The sequence below is a fragment of the Phoxinus phoxinus genome, assembly GCF_949152265.1.
Source record: "Phoxinus phoxinus genome assembly, chromosome: 2".
In the NCBI taxonomy this organism is placed as follows: Eukaryota; Metazoa; Chordata; class Actinopteri; order Cypriniformes; family Leuciscidae; genus Phoxinus; species Phoxinus phoxinus.
Window position 1 is genome coordinate 42625874 of NC_136877.1, and position 16383 is coordinate 42642256.

General features: G+C 37.4%; 1 protein-coding gene across 1 annotated transcript; it reads left to right on the top strand.

Annotated features, from left to right (window-relative positions):
• The first annotated feature begins 942 nt into the window (after window positions 1–942).
• On the top strand, window positions 943–14605 carry arih1l (ariadne homolog, ubiquitin-conjugating enzyme E2 binding protein, 1 like). The gene is made up of 14 exons (XM_079586982.1): window positions 943–1407; window positions 6927–6994; window positions 7237–7381; window positions 7523–7615; window positions 7708–7763; window positions 7854–7920; window positions 9070–9176; window positions 9463–9505; window positions 9625–9696; window positions 10095–10225; window positions 10308–10365; window positions 10498–10758; window positions 10977–11089; window positions 12385–14605. Exons 1-14 carry the CDS (start codon window positions 1105–1107, stop codon window positions 12467–12469), a joined length of 1602 nt encoding a protein of 533 aa, XP_079443108.1. The 5' UTR covers window positions 943–1104; the 3' UTR covers window positions 12470–14605.
• The last annotated feature ends 1778 nt before the right edge of the window (window positions 14606–16383 follow it).

Sequence of the window (16383 nt, forward strand, 5' to 3'; positions counted from 1 at the left end):
TACCTGTCATGTGACCATTAACCGACACCAGAGAACAGTTAACTTTTTATTATTATTGGCTTGATTTTATTATTGACCTTATATAAATATATTAGGGCAAAGAGGTTCAGCTGACAATAAAGTTGGGGAATCACAGTTAAGAGTCTGGGTGTCATCCTCAATAGCACTCTATTCTTCGAAGCCAATGATACTTCTATATTTATACATTAATACCAAAGGTGTTCACTGCAGTATGTTGTCAGGCCCAAAATAAATGAATGACAGTTTCTGTGTGAATTTGGCAAAATGAACATTTCATGAATAAATATAAAACTGATATTAATTCAAAATGTTTGATTAATTAATTAATTTCAAGGAGACTTCTTTTACTATATTACTGAGAAAATATTTTTGTCACTTGAAGGGCCACTTTTTTTTCCAATTTAGATTTTCAAATAAATTATTCCAGTAAAATAAATAAATAAAAGGGGTCTTACTTTATAATTTCTACCCCTTTGCAGAAACACATTTTTTACTCTCTATTTGGCTCAGGAAAAGAATCAAGAGTATGCATTATTATTATTGAATATTATTTTGGATCATTTTGGAACAAACCAAATACAAGTAGGCTACAATCCAAAAAAAATTATTGAACAATTAAGTAGGCCTACAATAACATTGGATGACAGCTTATTAAAATAAAGGATGACAAAAAAACGATTAGGCCTATATTAAATTAGATATAAAGAGGCAATGAATCAAATTACGCTAGATTCAAAATTTCGACATACAATTTCGAACTTTTGACACTTTCAGGAAATTATTAAATTTGGGTATTGAAATGTACATTTATTAATTAAACAAATTGCCAATAAAATAATGACATATCCTATATATTCTATATCATAATTACAATGCGAGAAATATAAGATATTACAATAACATTCATTACAATTGAGAATCGGCGAATGTATTATGTATTGGTCAGGATGTAGTGAGTGACGCAGCAGTGACGCGGCGGGTAATAAGGATCCGCTCAGTCAGTAAAGCGCAGGTCAAACAGCAATACACTCTCACACACTGACACTTTATTATAGTCACCCTCACCCCATACAACAGTGAGCCATGGACTCGGACGAGGGCTACAATTATGAGTTTGATGATGAAGAGGAGGAGGAAGAAGAGGAGGAAGAGTGCAGCGAGGACAGCGGCGAGGAGGAGGCCGAGGATGACACGTTGGACCTGGGCGAGGTGGAACTGCTGGACCCCGCGGTGGCCGGAGGAGAGCCCGACGATTGCGTTGACACCGGCGGCGGCGGCCTGGGGCCCGGGCAGGAGGACGAGGACTACCGCTTCGAGGTTCTGACCACCGAGCAGATCCTCCAGCACATGGTGGAGTGCATCAGGGAGGTCAACGAGGTCATACAGGTACGTAGCAAACAGTTTTATTGTGATTTTTCCAACGAGTTTATAAGTTTGTTTATATGGATGACTGATGCTGTTAGCATTAGCATTAGCGAATAACTGATACGTGAGGCCGAATGATGCGAAATGAAGCGGGGTGTTTTTATCTAAATGGTGTTGCATTAACTCTTTTATTTTTACGTTTTGGTGTTTTTGTGTTATTTTAGTGAATTCAAGTGATTTTTTTATAAGCTAGATTTAGCTAGTTCTGCTAGCGCGACCCAGTTTACAGAGACTGAACTTTATTTGACATAGCCTATTTTAAGCATATCTAAACGCATCGTATTTCTTAAATCGTATGTTATTAGTCAAATATATGTGTGCTTATATTTGATTTGTTGTTGTTTTTGAAGCAGACTAAAGTTTATAGCTGTCAGTTCAGCTAACGTTAATGCTACTTGACACATTTGTTTTTAAAATTTGACAGTTTTTAAGCTTGTGGTTGTGAAACATGTTTTGTTCTCCAAACACAAATACACTTTAAAATGGTTTGGGGGGTTTAACTTTAGTGCAACTTTAGCATCCAACTTTAGTGGAGATCAGAAAACTTTGGTGAAAAATTACAAATGTTTATTTGTGCATGGATGAATGACAACCACTGGTACCTGTTGTGTATTTTGTAAGTGTTTAGATCAGGGATTTCCTACTTAAAAAGAAAGCTGCATCAGTTTCTGGCATACGTGTTGTTATACAAAATAACATGTTAATCATGTAATATTGGACAATGATGTTTAGTACTTAGGCTATACATTTGTGTAGCTTATGAAAAAACCCACACATTAGTGTTGTGTTGGGAGTTTATAAGATAAACCTGACAAAACAATACCAGACCGTTTTCCTTGATTTCTTATATCACCCCTAAGTTGAGCTGTTAAAGGCTTCATGGTGCAATAGTGGAAATAAAATGTGTCCTTGTTTTGGATGGGCACCCATTCAGTCTCAGGTTGGCATTTGAATGCATCTCAGAGTTCTGAAACCGAAATGAAAAAGTACAGTTATTTTTCTCAAAACCGACTGAAATTAAACAATAATTGTCTTATAATCCCTGCTGACTGCACATGAGAGACTTTATGGAAGCTTGTTTCTGGTACTACCGAATAAAAAATAATAAAGGTCATTAGGGGCCAAGCACTGAAGGTGCGGGCACCTATTGTATCTGTTCCCGTACCAAAAATAATTCTTCTTCTTCTTCCGCTCTGGGAGTCTATGGCAGCCCATAGAACCGATCGCGGGAAAGTTGTAATGGTTTGACATTCGGATAGAGGACAGTCCCAACATTAAATACACCAATTTTGGTGTGTCTAAGTCATTCCCTCTAGCGCCACCAACTGTCCAAAGTTTCACTCATGTTTATTCTAATAACTTTTGAACCACAAGGGCTAGAAACAAAATTCTTTTTTCCTCTGATTCCTGACCTCGTGACGATTCGATTGCACCCAATGACGTCATTTTGCGCCATGAAAAGTTTTCCGCCATTTTGAATTTTCCGAAAAAGCTACTTTTTCGAACTCCTCCTAGGCCGTTGCTCCAATTTCCATGAAAATTGAATCAGATCATCTACAGACCATGCCGACAAAAAGTTATGGAATTCAAGTTGATTCGCTTAGCAATTTTCGAAAAAACCCACAAACAAATTTTACGTAGCGCTTGCGAAAACAGACGTAAGGCTGTATCTCCGCAACGCTTTGTTGGATTCAGACCAAATTTGCCACATGTCATCACAAGCATGACTTGAGGCTACATGCTGCGTTTCGGCGCAGCGCCACCTACTGGTCCGGAGATATGAAAAATGGCTATTTTTGCTTATAACTTCTGAACAGTTTGCCCAAAAATCATCAAATTGGTCTCGTTAGATTCAGGCCAACATGCTGAGTCGACTGATATCCAATTTTACCATGTCGGCCATTTTGGCTGTCGGCCATTTTGAATTTTGTGCTAAAATGCTGTATTTTAAGAACGCATGAATGGATTGTTACGAAACATGGTATGGGTCATCAGCACGATGCCCTGAAGGAGCGTGAGAAGTTTCGAAACAGCGCCACCTTGTGGTCAAAAGTTATAACAACATTTCCAAAAAGGCTAATAACCTTTGAATACATCTGCCTATTGAAATGCCACTGGTCTCAATAGATTCGCTGGGTCACGCTGAGAACATAGATACCAAGTTTGCCATATTTGGCCGAACTTCCTGTCCGCCATCTTGATTTTCAGTCAAAACCTACTTTGTCGAACTCCTCCTAGACCGTTTGTCCGATTTTCACCAAAATCGAATCGTATCATCTCCACACTGTACCGACAAAAAGTTATGGAATTCGTGTTGATTCGTCAAACCGTTCTCAAATACCGCGCAAACAAATTTTACGTTGTGCTACAGCTACAGATTTAGTGCAAAAGTACTACATCGCCCATAACTCCTAGAGTCCGTTTGTCCTAGACTCAAGTGTCTCACACCACTGTGATCCCTGGCTCAAGGCGGACAAAATGGCTATCTCCAATTTCGATTTAGGCCAGAAAAATTTTCTGCTATGTCGAATTTTGTCCGAAACCTACTTTTGCAAACTAGTCCTAGGTTTTTCACCAGATCGGAACCAAACCAGTCTAGGACATTTCTCTGGACTCTCTAGATCAATAAATATCGAAAAAAAAGTTGAACTTTTGCATTTGGGTGGCTGTAACAGGGTCATTTAGAAAAGGGGCGTGGCAAAATACACTAAAAAGCCTATAAATCCCATATGAAAATTCAGAACTTCACCAAAATTGATGAGCATATGTGTCAGAACATGGTGAGGAAGCATGCAGAGTTTCATGGAGATCGGACCATAGGTGGCGCTGTAACTGGCAAAAAGCCTTCAATCTTATTAGGGGTTCAAGCATGAAATGCTGAAACCCTATTGTAATTAAGGATTCGTAAAACGCATCGTGCAGGCCAAACCGTAAGGCCTAGAGACGTGAAACCTGGCCAGATGGTAGGCCTCGATTTGGGGACAACCTATCAGAGTATGACCCCGAATGGCCCATAGGTGGCGCTACAGCAACCAAAAGTTCAAAATTGATCATAGCTCTTAGACCGTTTGTCCCAGGATCAAGTGCCCCAAATCGTTGGAATCCTTGGCTCAAGGCGGACAAAATGGCCATCTCCGATTTCGATTTAGGCCAGAAAAAAATTCTGCTATGTCGAATTTTGTCCAAAACCTACTTTTGCGAACTAGTCCCTAGTTTTTCGCCCGACCGGAGCCAAACCAGTCTAGGACATTTCTCTGGACTCTCTCGATCAATAGTTTTTGAAAAAAAGTAGAATTTTTGCATTTGGTTGGCTATAACAGGGTCATTTGGAAAATGGGCGGGGCAAAATACAGTCAAAAGCCTATAAATCCTAAACAAAAACTCAGAACATCACGAAAATCGCTGAGCATATGTGTCATGACATGGTGAACAAGCGTGCCGAGTTTCATGCAGATCGGACCATAGGTGGCGCTATAAATGGCAAAAAGGTTCCCTTATTATTAGGGGCCAAGCACTGAAGGTGCGGGCACCTATTGTATCTGTTCCCGTACCAAAAATAATTCTTCTTCTTCTTCCGCTCTGGGAGTCTATGGCAGCCCATAGAACCGATCGCGGGAAAGTTGTAATGGTTTGACATTCGGATAGAGGACAGTCCCAACATTAAATACACCAATTTTGGTGTGTCTAAGTCATTCCCTCTAGCGCCACCAACTGTCCAAAGTTTCACTCATGTTTATTCTAATAACTTTTGAACCACAAGGGCTAGAAACAAAATTCTTTTTTTCCTCTGATTCCTGACCTCGTGACGATTCGATTGCACCCAATGACGTCATTTTGCGCCATGAAAAGTTTTCCGCCATTTTGAATTTTCCGAAAAAGCTACTTTTTCGAACTCCTCCTAGGCCGTTGCTCCAATTTCCATGAAAATTGAATCAGATCATCTACAGACCATGCCGACAAAAAGTTATGGAATTCAAGTTGATTCGCTTAGCAATTTTCGAAAAAACCCACAAACAAATTTTACGTAGCGCTTGCGAAAACAGACGTAAGGCTGTATCTCCGCAACGCTTAATCGTATTCAAACCAAACTTCCTACATGTCATCACAAGCGTGACCTGAGGCTACATGCTCCGTTTCGGCGCAGCGCCACCTACTGGTCCGGAGATATGAAAAAAGGCTATTTTTGCTTATAACTTCTGAACGGTTTGTCCAAAAATCATAAAAGTGGTCTCGATAGATTCAGGGCGTCATTTTGAGTTGACTGATATCCAATTTGTCCATATCGGCCATTTTGGCTGTCGGCCATTTTGAATTATGTGCTAAAATGCTGTATTTTATGAATGCATGAACGTATCGTTACGAAACTCAGTATGGGTCATCAGTACAACGCCCTAAAGGTACTCAAAAGATTATGAGACAGCGCCACCTTTTGGTCAAAAGTTATAATGAAATTTCCAAAAATGCTAATAACTTTTGAATAAATTTGCCTATAGTAATGACACTGATCTCAATAGATTCCTTGGGTTATGCTGAAAACATAGATACCAATTTTGGTGTAGTCAGTCAAACTTCCTGTCCGCCATCTTTATTTTCTTTTAAAACCTACTTTTTCGAACTCCTCCTAGACCGAACGTCCGATTTTCACCAAAATCGGATCGTGTCATCTCCAGACGGTGCCGAGTAAAAGTTATGGATTTCGTGTCGATAGACGAAACCGTTTTTGTATACCGCAGTGGCAAAATTGAGGCATGATGCCAAAATGACTATTCAGGCTTTATATATGCAATGCCTCGACATATTGACACCAAACTTTGTATGTGTCATTGTCACTTCACTCTGACCACATCACATCAGTTTCGTAACTGCGCCACCTATTGGTCGAAGGTGATAATCATATTTTTAGTTATTGTATGTGATTTTTCAACCATTTTGCCAAAATTCATCTTTAAATGTCTTCAATTGATCCTTGCTGCAGTTGGTCTCACACTCCCAGCCACTTTGGCATGTCTTGTCGTCTTGCTTGCGCTTGGCCCCGTAATGGCTGCTTGCAGCTATATTTTTTGCTTGTTTTTTTATTCCGCGGTGGAAACAAGCTTCCATAAAACTTGGTGTTGTTTCCAAACAAAAGTAAAAATGTATGTATATCAGATATTTGCAAAAATCCAATATCATGCATCCCTTGAAAATATATTTCAAGAGTATAAAGTACAGATAAACCTGGGTTTCTTGTGACTAAGTTCCTCTTTCAAAACTCTGAATATTTTTCTATGATTTGATGACAAAAACCTAAACTTTGATCGATCCAGTTATTAGTTCTTCCCCAAAAGCGTAGACTGTGTCAAGTTGGTACCTTGAAAATACAACAGGAAAAACCTCTGCAGAAGCCCAAATGAAGCTGCATAAAGTCAGACAGATAATCTTTTCGAACTAAACTGAGACTTGGTTTAACTAGGTCTGTCATTCAATATTGTCTTTTTCAGAACCCAGCTACGATAACCAGAATACTCCTTAGTCACTTCAACTGGGACAAAGAGAAGCTTATGGAGAGGCATGTCATTTTTCTTCATTTATTTTACTCTATTTATTTTAACATTGTCATTAATTTGCAATGCTTGGTTAAACAACGTTATAATTAGGGATGCACCGAAATGCCGAAACCGATGCATTTGGCCGAAAATAACTAACCCATTCGGTAGCCAAAATTTCAGTGCATCCCTAGTTATTATAACTTTTAATGAATCTGTTTGCTGATTGAAGAGTTGTCTTCCTCTCAACATTTAAATGGTGCAGGTACTTCGATGGAAATCTGGACAAGTTGTTTACAGAGTGCCACGTCGTAAACCCCAGTAAAAAGGTCAAAACGCGACAAATGAGCACACGGTCCTCCAGTCAGGATTTGCCCTGCCAGATCTGCTATCTCAACTATCCAAACTCGGTCAGTGTCAGTTAGAGCCAAATGTCTCTTTATCAGTTCCTTGGAAAAGCCTATTATACCAAAACTGTGAAGTTCATTGAAGTGACTCATTTTGCACAACTTGATGATTTATTCGGTAGGAATGTGTGTTTCCTTTTCTAGTATTTCACAGGTCTAGAGTGTGGACACAAGTTCTGCGTGCAGTGCTGGGGTGACTATTTAACTACCAAAATCATTGAGGAAGGGATGGGACAGGTGTGTTCCTGTTCAGATCATTGTAACCTGATGTTGGAATCTGCTCTACAATTGTATCATTTGTGGCTTACTTTTTTATTTTGTTTTTCCAGACCATCTCGTGTCCTGCTCACAACTGTGACATTTTGGTTGACGATAACACTGTAATGTGAGTGCTTTTGTGAATTGAACCTATTTATTTTAAGATTTATCTGTTTTAAATTATTTTTTGAATATTTGTTGTTGTTGTTTTTGGCAGGCGACTGATCACAGATTCTAAAGTGAAATTGAAGTATCAGCATTTAATCACAAATAGTTTTGTAGAGGTAAGAAGTTATTTATGTTGTTTGCAAAAAGTTGTGTGTCTGAAATGCAAATTACATTGTGCAAATATCACAATTGCAACTCCCTGAATAATCTGGGATAGAGATACCAAATACTAATGCCAATATCAAATCATTTTAATTGAGAAACAATAAAAAATTTTTTATAAACTCAGTTAACTGATTACTAACGAACTTGTGTATTCAACGCAACATAATGTGTAATGTGTGTATTTCGCTGCTGTCGGGCGGAAACCTTGCATGTCCAAGATTGCCTATTTTTCTGGAAATGGGTAAAAACACTATTTTTTAAATAATTAAACTCTGCAATGATATTGCGGTGTTATACATGTTCAGACACTTGCATGTGTCATATTGTTAACATATGACCAACATCAAGCTTAAATGGAGTTACGAGTATTTAAATGCACGCTTTGTCTCTCACTATCACGACCGCATCTGATGCAGTAAGTGCATCGCATTGTTTTCATAAATTTACAGATTATAAAGTTTACTGTAGCTATTTGGGCGCTCAGTTTTTTTCTGTCATTTGGCCAAAATCTCATGTTATAAGAGATGAAGTGCTTCGCACAGACTATTTAAGACCGTATTGTCTGTGACTCGACAACAAATTCTAGACTAAGACACTCTTTTCTGCTCCTCAAATACATAAAGCATTAGTATTTATATATTGTGCTTATTGAGTAAAGTAAATGCTGTACTTATTCAAACAAACAGTTTGTTATTTACCGTTGCATTGCAAACAAGCAGAGATGGTCCAAAATGTGTGCTGCACTTCATTTACGATCGAGACGGGGAGGTTTGACTGACAGTTCCAATGGAGTTTAGTCAAGATCTTTTAATACCTTTCATTGGTTAAATAATTTCAAAACTCACACACCCACATAAAGTTACCAACAGTAATGATTTATGAATAAAAATAAAAATGACAAAATATGGAGATACAAGGTTTCTAATGATATATTAACCGTTCTGATGGTAAAGCCCTAGCTGATGCTAAATCTATAAAACATATGCTGTCTTTGTAGTTAAGCTTTTGAATGGCATGAATGTGACGTTTGGGTAAATATCTGTATGCATGTGAACTGTTTTGTAGTCTCTCTCACTGGTTGTCTGTATGCTCTTCTACAGTGTAACAGACTGTTGAAATGGTGTCCGGCTCCTGACTGCCACCATGTGGTCAAAGTGCAGTATCCTGATGCCAAACCAGTTCGCTGCAAATGCGGGAGACAGTTCTGGTAAGAGTCTGATGCAGAATGCAATGCAGCGCTTCAGTGGATTTGCATTATCCTGTAGTTTTATAAGTCACTTCTGCAAAAATATAACCTCACAGGTGATCAAGCTTAACAATTTCATGAAATTATGTTAGTGTACACAGTCATTATTGACTCAACGTCAGCCTTTTGTTATTTTTAATATGTAATAACACCATATTGCTTTGAAACAACTTGAAGGTGAGTATATAATGACAGGATTTTCATTCTTGGGTGAACTACTCCCATTAATTTCTTTTCTTTTTTATAGTTTCAATTGTGGAGAGAACTGGCATGACCCTGTTAAATGCAAGGTATGTTTGCACTCATATTAGGTTAGTTTATTTCCATTGTTGATATTGATATTATTAGATTAGATTTGTCATGAGAGGTTTTCATTTTCTTTAATAATATTGCTACTTTTCTCTTCAAGTGGTTGAGGAAGTGGATAAAGAAGTGTGATGATGACAGTGAAACATCAAACTGGATTGCAGCAAATACCAAGGTACAAGGACCCGTGTGTGCGTGTGCGCTGTGGTATGGAAAACATGAAAGTATGTACATACTTTGTCCAAAGAGAAAAGGACCTTTACGTTAAACGGGTCTGGCCATTTGTTTAACACATTCATTTACATTTATTTTACTGGCAATAGCAAACAGACACACAGGACAAAAGAGGGAAAAATAAAAACAGAATAGAAAAGCTTCATTTTTTTTAAATTTTACTGCCAGCAATACATTTTTTTTTTTCATTTAAAGAACAAGGCAAGTATATATTTGCTTGTAATCTGCAACAGGCCACAAATGCTCACTCATTTAATGACACAAAAAGATGTCAATAAACCTAACTTGTAATTAACCCAGATTATTCCGGTTTCATTTGGGTATTCCCATTTTTCTTAGGAATGTCCCAAATGTCATGTGACCATTGAAAAAGATGGGGGCTGTAATCACATGGTGTGTCGAAACCAGAGTTGTAAAGCAGAGTTCTGCTGGGTTTGTCTCGGCCCTTGGGAGCCCCATGGCTCTGCTTGGTGAGTCTACTTCACCTCTTATAAATGCTTATGTTTTTTATATACATATGATACATTGAAATAACACGTTCGCTGATTATAGGTACAACTGCAATCGCTACAATGAAGATGATGCAAAGGCTGCCAGAGATGCTCAGGAGGTACTTTTAGTCATCATTTGATGCAACATCACCTATATACAGCAATCACATGTCATCCTTTATCTATCTAAGTTGAGCTCGATTCATGGACGTATAACTTGTTTTCTTGTGTATGTTGTATCCATATTGCAGCGTTCCCGTGCAGCCTTGCAACGCTACCTCTTCTACTGCAACCGCTACATGAACCACATGCAGAGTTTGCGCTTCGAGCACAAGCTGTATGCGCAGGTGAAGCAGAAGATGGAGGAGATGCAGCAACACAACATGTCGTGGATCGAGGTGCAGTTCCTGAAGAAGGCCGTGGACGTGCTGTGCCAGTGTCGGTCCACGCTTATGTTCACATACGTCTTCGCCTTCTACCTCAAAAAGAACAACCAGTCCATTATCTTCGAGGTGAGGAGAAAATCGTGTTTCATTCGATTTTCACGAAACCGTGTGGTAGACTGTTTAATGGATACAAAAATAATGACCAGGTTTACCAAACACTCCATCTGTCTGCCATTGGTGGGATTAACATTCCGACTATGTTGTAATAGCAACACACTGTTTACACATCATAGAAATCAACATACCGATGTCTTAATACTTTTTTTTTTTTTTTTTTTGTAAAGAACAATCAGGCTGATTTGGAGAACGCTACAGAGGTGCTTTCGGGTTATCTAGAGCGAGATATCTCCCAGGATTCTTTGCAAGATATCAAACAGAAAGTTCAGGATAAGTATAGGTGAGAATTTTTTTCCAAATGCACAATATTGTGTCTGTTTTTGTTTCTTAAATGCATGACATTATGCTGGTTATTTTAGTATTAATTATATTATAAAAAAAATGAGTGGCTTTTATTTTTATATGTTCAGGTTTCATTTTATTTTTAGTTAGTTTTAGTAATTTTGTTATGTGCTTTTGTTCTTTTTTATGTTTTTATATTCCCTCCATGAAGCTGTGAAAAGCACCATTTTTGAATCTAACACATCGGGCAGGTTTGATGTCATTGATGGCAAAACGCCATTTTTACTTGTATTCCCGGGGAAAGTGTAAAGCACAAGTTTTGAATATGTGGGCTGGAAAATGAGAGCGCAAAGGGGAGGGTATCAGTGAATGATGCATGGACACATGATGATTTGGAGACTTATTACACAGTGGATGTTATGAAATGTACACACTAGTGATGCACTGAAAAGGAAATTGTTGGTTGAAAAAGAAACTGGTGATTTCTGGAGACACTGGGTTGAAAATTCTCATTTTATATTAGCATTTATTTCAAATGACTACCAATTCTAATTATGAAATCTTTATTTTTATATACATATAAAAAGAATATATATATATTCAAAAAAACATTGGAGTACATTTACAACATCTTTCTTTTTTGGAATATTGTTAAATTGACAGCTGTATAGAAAGTTTCACACAGAGATCTTTCTCTTTTGTGTTACGATATGCAGAAAGTGGAAGGCAGTGACTTCAAAATAACTCTCAAACAGATTTTATGTAATACAAACACATCTGTACCTGTGGTCTCCAACATCTGTTGCAATGCATTACATGAGATGTTGGTTAATATCTGTCAGTGTAGTGCATGTGCACAATCTGTTTGAGAACACGAAACTCTTTATTTATCAACCAGCATTCAGATAAACATCTAGATAAATGCTAAAAAAAATTTTTTTTGCACAATAATAAATAGGATAAGCAAAAGGACACTAAAAGTTCCTGTTATCCAATCTGTTAAAGTTTTGTTTTCCATTTATGTTTTCTGCCTATTGTCTCTTTCCGCTGAAAATGTTTTATGGCATTTCCAATTTTCCATTTTGGGGTATCCCTAGTACAGACCCATTTGAACTCTGTATTCTCCAGTGAAATGCCTTTATGGAAACCCGTGTGCGCACTGGAATGATTTCCACTACAAATCCAAATGTTATAACACAATCACCAATAGGAAACATTATTAAAACATTCCTATCAAAAATGTGTCGAGCTTCTCCCATTTGAGGACTTTTCTGCGTTTCTCCTCCCGTTTAGATACTGTGAGAGTCGGCGACGAGTGCTGCTACAGCACGTTCATGAGGGCTATGAGAAAGACTTGTGGGAGTACATTGAAGACTGAGCAAAACTGCTGCATCACAAGCATATTGGAGCAAATAAAAGCAGTGAAGCGCCGATGTCTCCAGTCCAGTCACAGCTTTGGTGTCGGCCATCACCGCAGCCCCTCTCCATGTTGCATCCTTTTTACGTGGCATCTGGATTTTTGTCATTTATCTAGAGTTTGTTCATTTTACTGAAAAGGTAGAATATTCAAATAAAACTCCTACGTCAGTATTGCAGTCTGTAAGAGTTGATTGTCGACACGGCACGGAAATGTATTCATTCTCCAACCTTTCCGTGGAGATTCTTCAGTAGTCCGTTTTTATTTTTTAAGTGCTTTTCGTCTGAAGTTGTTTTTTTATAGTTCAGATTGGCTTGTCTTAAGCATAGCTTTACAGGTCTGAGCCATGCAGAGTGTGTTGTGCTTTGGGGATGCTTGGTTGGGTGGCTTTGTGTTTTGGGCGGAAGTGTGTGTTTCAAGCTGTAAATAGCACACTTGCATGTAACATGGAGTGGGATGCATCTTTTTTAGTTTTTTTTTTTTTTGCTAAATATTTATTCTTTACAGATATTCAAGAATGTGTTTAAACGACATAAGAGGCCATGTGACAGTTTTGCCTCGTGGTTTGTTTTTTTGCTGGAGGTTGAAAACCTTTCCAGAAAGTTGCACACCCAAATCAGAGGCATAGTAACAGCAGGGTAACTGTAGCCTTAATTACATGCATATATATATATATACAATGAATAAAAAGTAGAATCGGGTGAATCTCACACGGAAATATCTGGGTCATGTTTAACCCTGAAATAAAAAAATTAATTATATTTTGCATAAAGAAAATATAGCCGAATTTTAGTACCAGTTGGATTTTACGTCATAACTATGCTCCGTTAAATTCATGACAATTAAACCTCAAATTCTCAGTACCAATTTAGATGTTACAGTAATTCTTATCAGAAAAATCTGCATAAATTCAGTACAGCAGATCTATGATTTACAGTTTTTTTTACATTATGAAATTGAGAATTTGAAGTTTATTTGTCGTGAAAATGTCAGTGCAAAAGTGTTGTTTAATATTCACCCAAAAAATGTTTATTTTCTTTATTCAAAATGCAATGTCTTTATTTAAAAAAAAATACATTTGTTTTTTGTTTTGGTGGTGAAATATGACCCAGAAATGTTCTTGACCGTTTACATGAGATTCAACATATTGCTCTCATTGTCTAATGCAGTTTTGAAAGTGAACATTTTAGATGTTTGGTTTGAGCTAAGATCGACTAGAACATGCACTCATACCTTTTTATCAACCATCTCGTCCTAGTTGATGTTTAGCTGAGCGTTTATCTCTTTAAAACGGCTGTTATATCGAACACACACTACCAGATGTTCCATGAGAGCAAACTTGAGTGACATTCACTCACTAACAACTAAAGTCTCAAATGCTTTTACCTGTTTTACTTTTCATTTACTTTTTAAATGTGCGCACCTTTTGTAGTGTGAGAGAAGGCCGATGGTATATTGAAAGCACTGTCGTATTTCTTTACATGACTGCCAAGTGGTTATGAGGCTTACTGGTACTGACTATCAAGCACTATGTGGAGGAGATATAACCGAAGCCTTGCATTGATGAGCCTGGCCGTTAAGAACAAAAAAGTTGGCAAATATGAGCGCTGTGTTTACACTAATGTCAGAAATGGCCAGAGACATCAAGTTCAGGACAGAACGTGAGCAGATGTGACACTCGTTGTTTTTATTGTTTTTATTCTGTAAGCTTGCAAGTCACTGTTTGTACTTCCTTTAGGTCATTACTTCACACTGTTTGAATGCATGGTATTCATTCTCGGTGCATCAAACACATTTGCATCTGAATTCGGTTTACAGCAGCTTCTACTAATTCTAATGTCACATTTTATGACTCCATGATTGGCACCTGGAGTTTGTGCTCATGTTTTATGAAACCCTCATTTGGGGGGAGGGAATTGAGGAACAGCAATGTGTTCCCTGTGCTGATAGATGAGATTTCTTCACCAAAGTGTGAATATATGGATTAAAAATGAACAGTCTCTAATTTAGAGAAATGTTCATCTACGGTGGCTTTCCTGTGTTATAACCATTCTTATAAAAAAAAATGTCCTATTTAAATAAATCTCATTCAAAAGTATTTGGGTGGAATCATTGCTTTATTTGGTAGCCTACTACCTGAAATTTTTGTCTTGCATGGCCATTATATTTAGTTAATAATCTATATATGTATTACTACTTTTGTATATTTATTTGGTAACACTTTACAATAAGGTTTCATTAGTTAACATAAACTTACAGCATTTATTAATCTTAATGTTAATTTCAACATTAACTAATGCATTATTAAAATCAAAAGTTGTATTTGTTACAATGTGAACTAACATGAAAAATGAACTTATGCCTTAATTATTTTTAATCAACTAACATTAACAAAGAATAATAAATACTGTAACAAAAATGTATCGCTCACGTTAATATAACGTGCTCACAATGTTGCAGATAAGGATGTGTTATTGTTAAAGGGATAGTTCACCCAAAAAATGAAAATTGTAATTTGCTCGCCCTCAAGTTGTTTCTTTCTTCTGTTGAATACAAAATAACAAGTTTTAAAGAATGTTGGTAACCAGACAGTTGAAGCCATTAACTTCCATAGTAGGAAAGAAAAATACCATGGAAGTCAATGGCTACCGTCAACTGTCTGGTATTCTTAACTCTTAAATAAATCATGAACAGATAAGTACCAGTAGGGGGCGCAATATGCTTCATAAAGGAGGGTATTTCTCTGCTTCCCTGTCCTCTCACTGCGGATGGGTGCGGCTTCACATCACTGCAAGATTCACCGCACATCATTTTAATGCATGCGTGCTTATGTTTATCATATCGTATGAAATAGCCTAGTCAAAAGCATTGTGTTATTTCCACACTAATATAACTGTAGAGTGTAAAAAACGCATCCCTCATGAGGATGAATGGTTAATGTATGAGGTTGTGAAATGTGTCAAAGCAAAATATGCATGTAAAGATTCGAATGTCATATTCCAACAGATATAAAGAAAAAACTAATTTTGAGGTAATAAGTGCTTCTTTGAAGATCCTCCATTGGGTTGTTGAAATGTTAATAAATGTTGTGTTTTTCTATATGAAACAGGAACTACTACACACACACTCTACAAGTGAAGCCACATAGCATGAAATATTAACTTCAACCTGCACTAGTTGTCAATCATCAGCCATGTTTTTACTTCCTCTTTTGTGGTTCTCCAAATGCACTAAACAATGTCGAGAATGGGCAATGATGCATTTAAAAAATACCTATTCCTGATAGCCATACATCAAAGAAACTCTTCAAGAAATGAAGCCTCAGGGCTAGAAACAGCTGTGTGGGTTTTAACGCAGCTCAATGGGAAGAGTGTGTGGTTTGAGTGGTGTGGCTCGGAAACGTGGTATTGACTACAAAGCAACAAAAGTTGAGTTGAGTATTTGAGTTGTGTAATTCCATGCAGTTTGATTTAAGCATACTTAAGTTGATATTGCTGACAGAATGTTGCATAGATTGCAACATGGGGTATTTATACTTAGCTACTTAGTTTCACAAGAAGTGTGGTAGACTGTTTTAGCAAAGGCCCGTTTTGGTTAGATGACATTTGTAAACTTCTGAGGGATGAGCAGCGAATAAAGTAGGTTCTCAAAATGAACATCCCAGCTTGTACTAAGGTCAAGATAATAATAGCAATCTGACAATCTTATTTTAACCTAAAGCCTTTTACCCAGAACAGAAACTAAGTGGCCATCTTTAAAAATATCAGAAGATGTGGGTAGGTGAAGAAACCTGGTTTCCGCAAGAACATTTCCAGTGCTCACTGGGAGTCACAACCTTCATAAAAAGTGTACTAATTCAAATCATCTGTCATTGT

Bases quoted from the DNA above. Each gene is read 5' to 3' on its own strand.
- arih1l (XM_079586982.1), top strand. From the start codon at position 1,105: ATGGACTCGGACGAGGGCTACAATTATGAGTTTGATGATGAAGAGGAG. The intron at 9,506-9,624 runs GTATGTTTGCAC...TTTCTCTTCAAG, and splicing joins ATGACCCTGTTAAATGCAAG to TGGTTGAGGAAGTGGATAAA. The intron at 10,759-10,976 runs GTGAGGAGAAAA...TTTTTTGTAAAG, and splicing joins ACCAGTCCATTATCTTCGAG to AACAATCAGGCTGATTTGGA.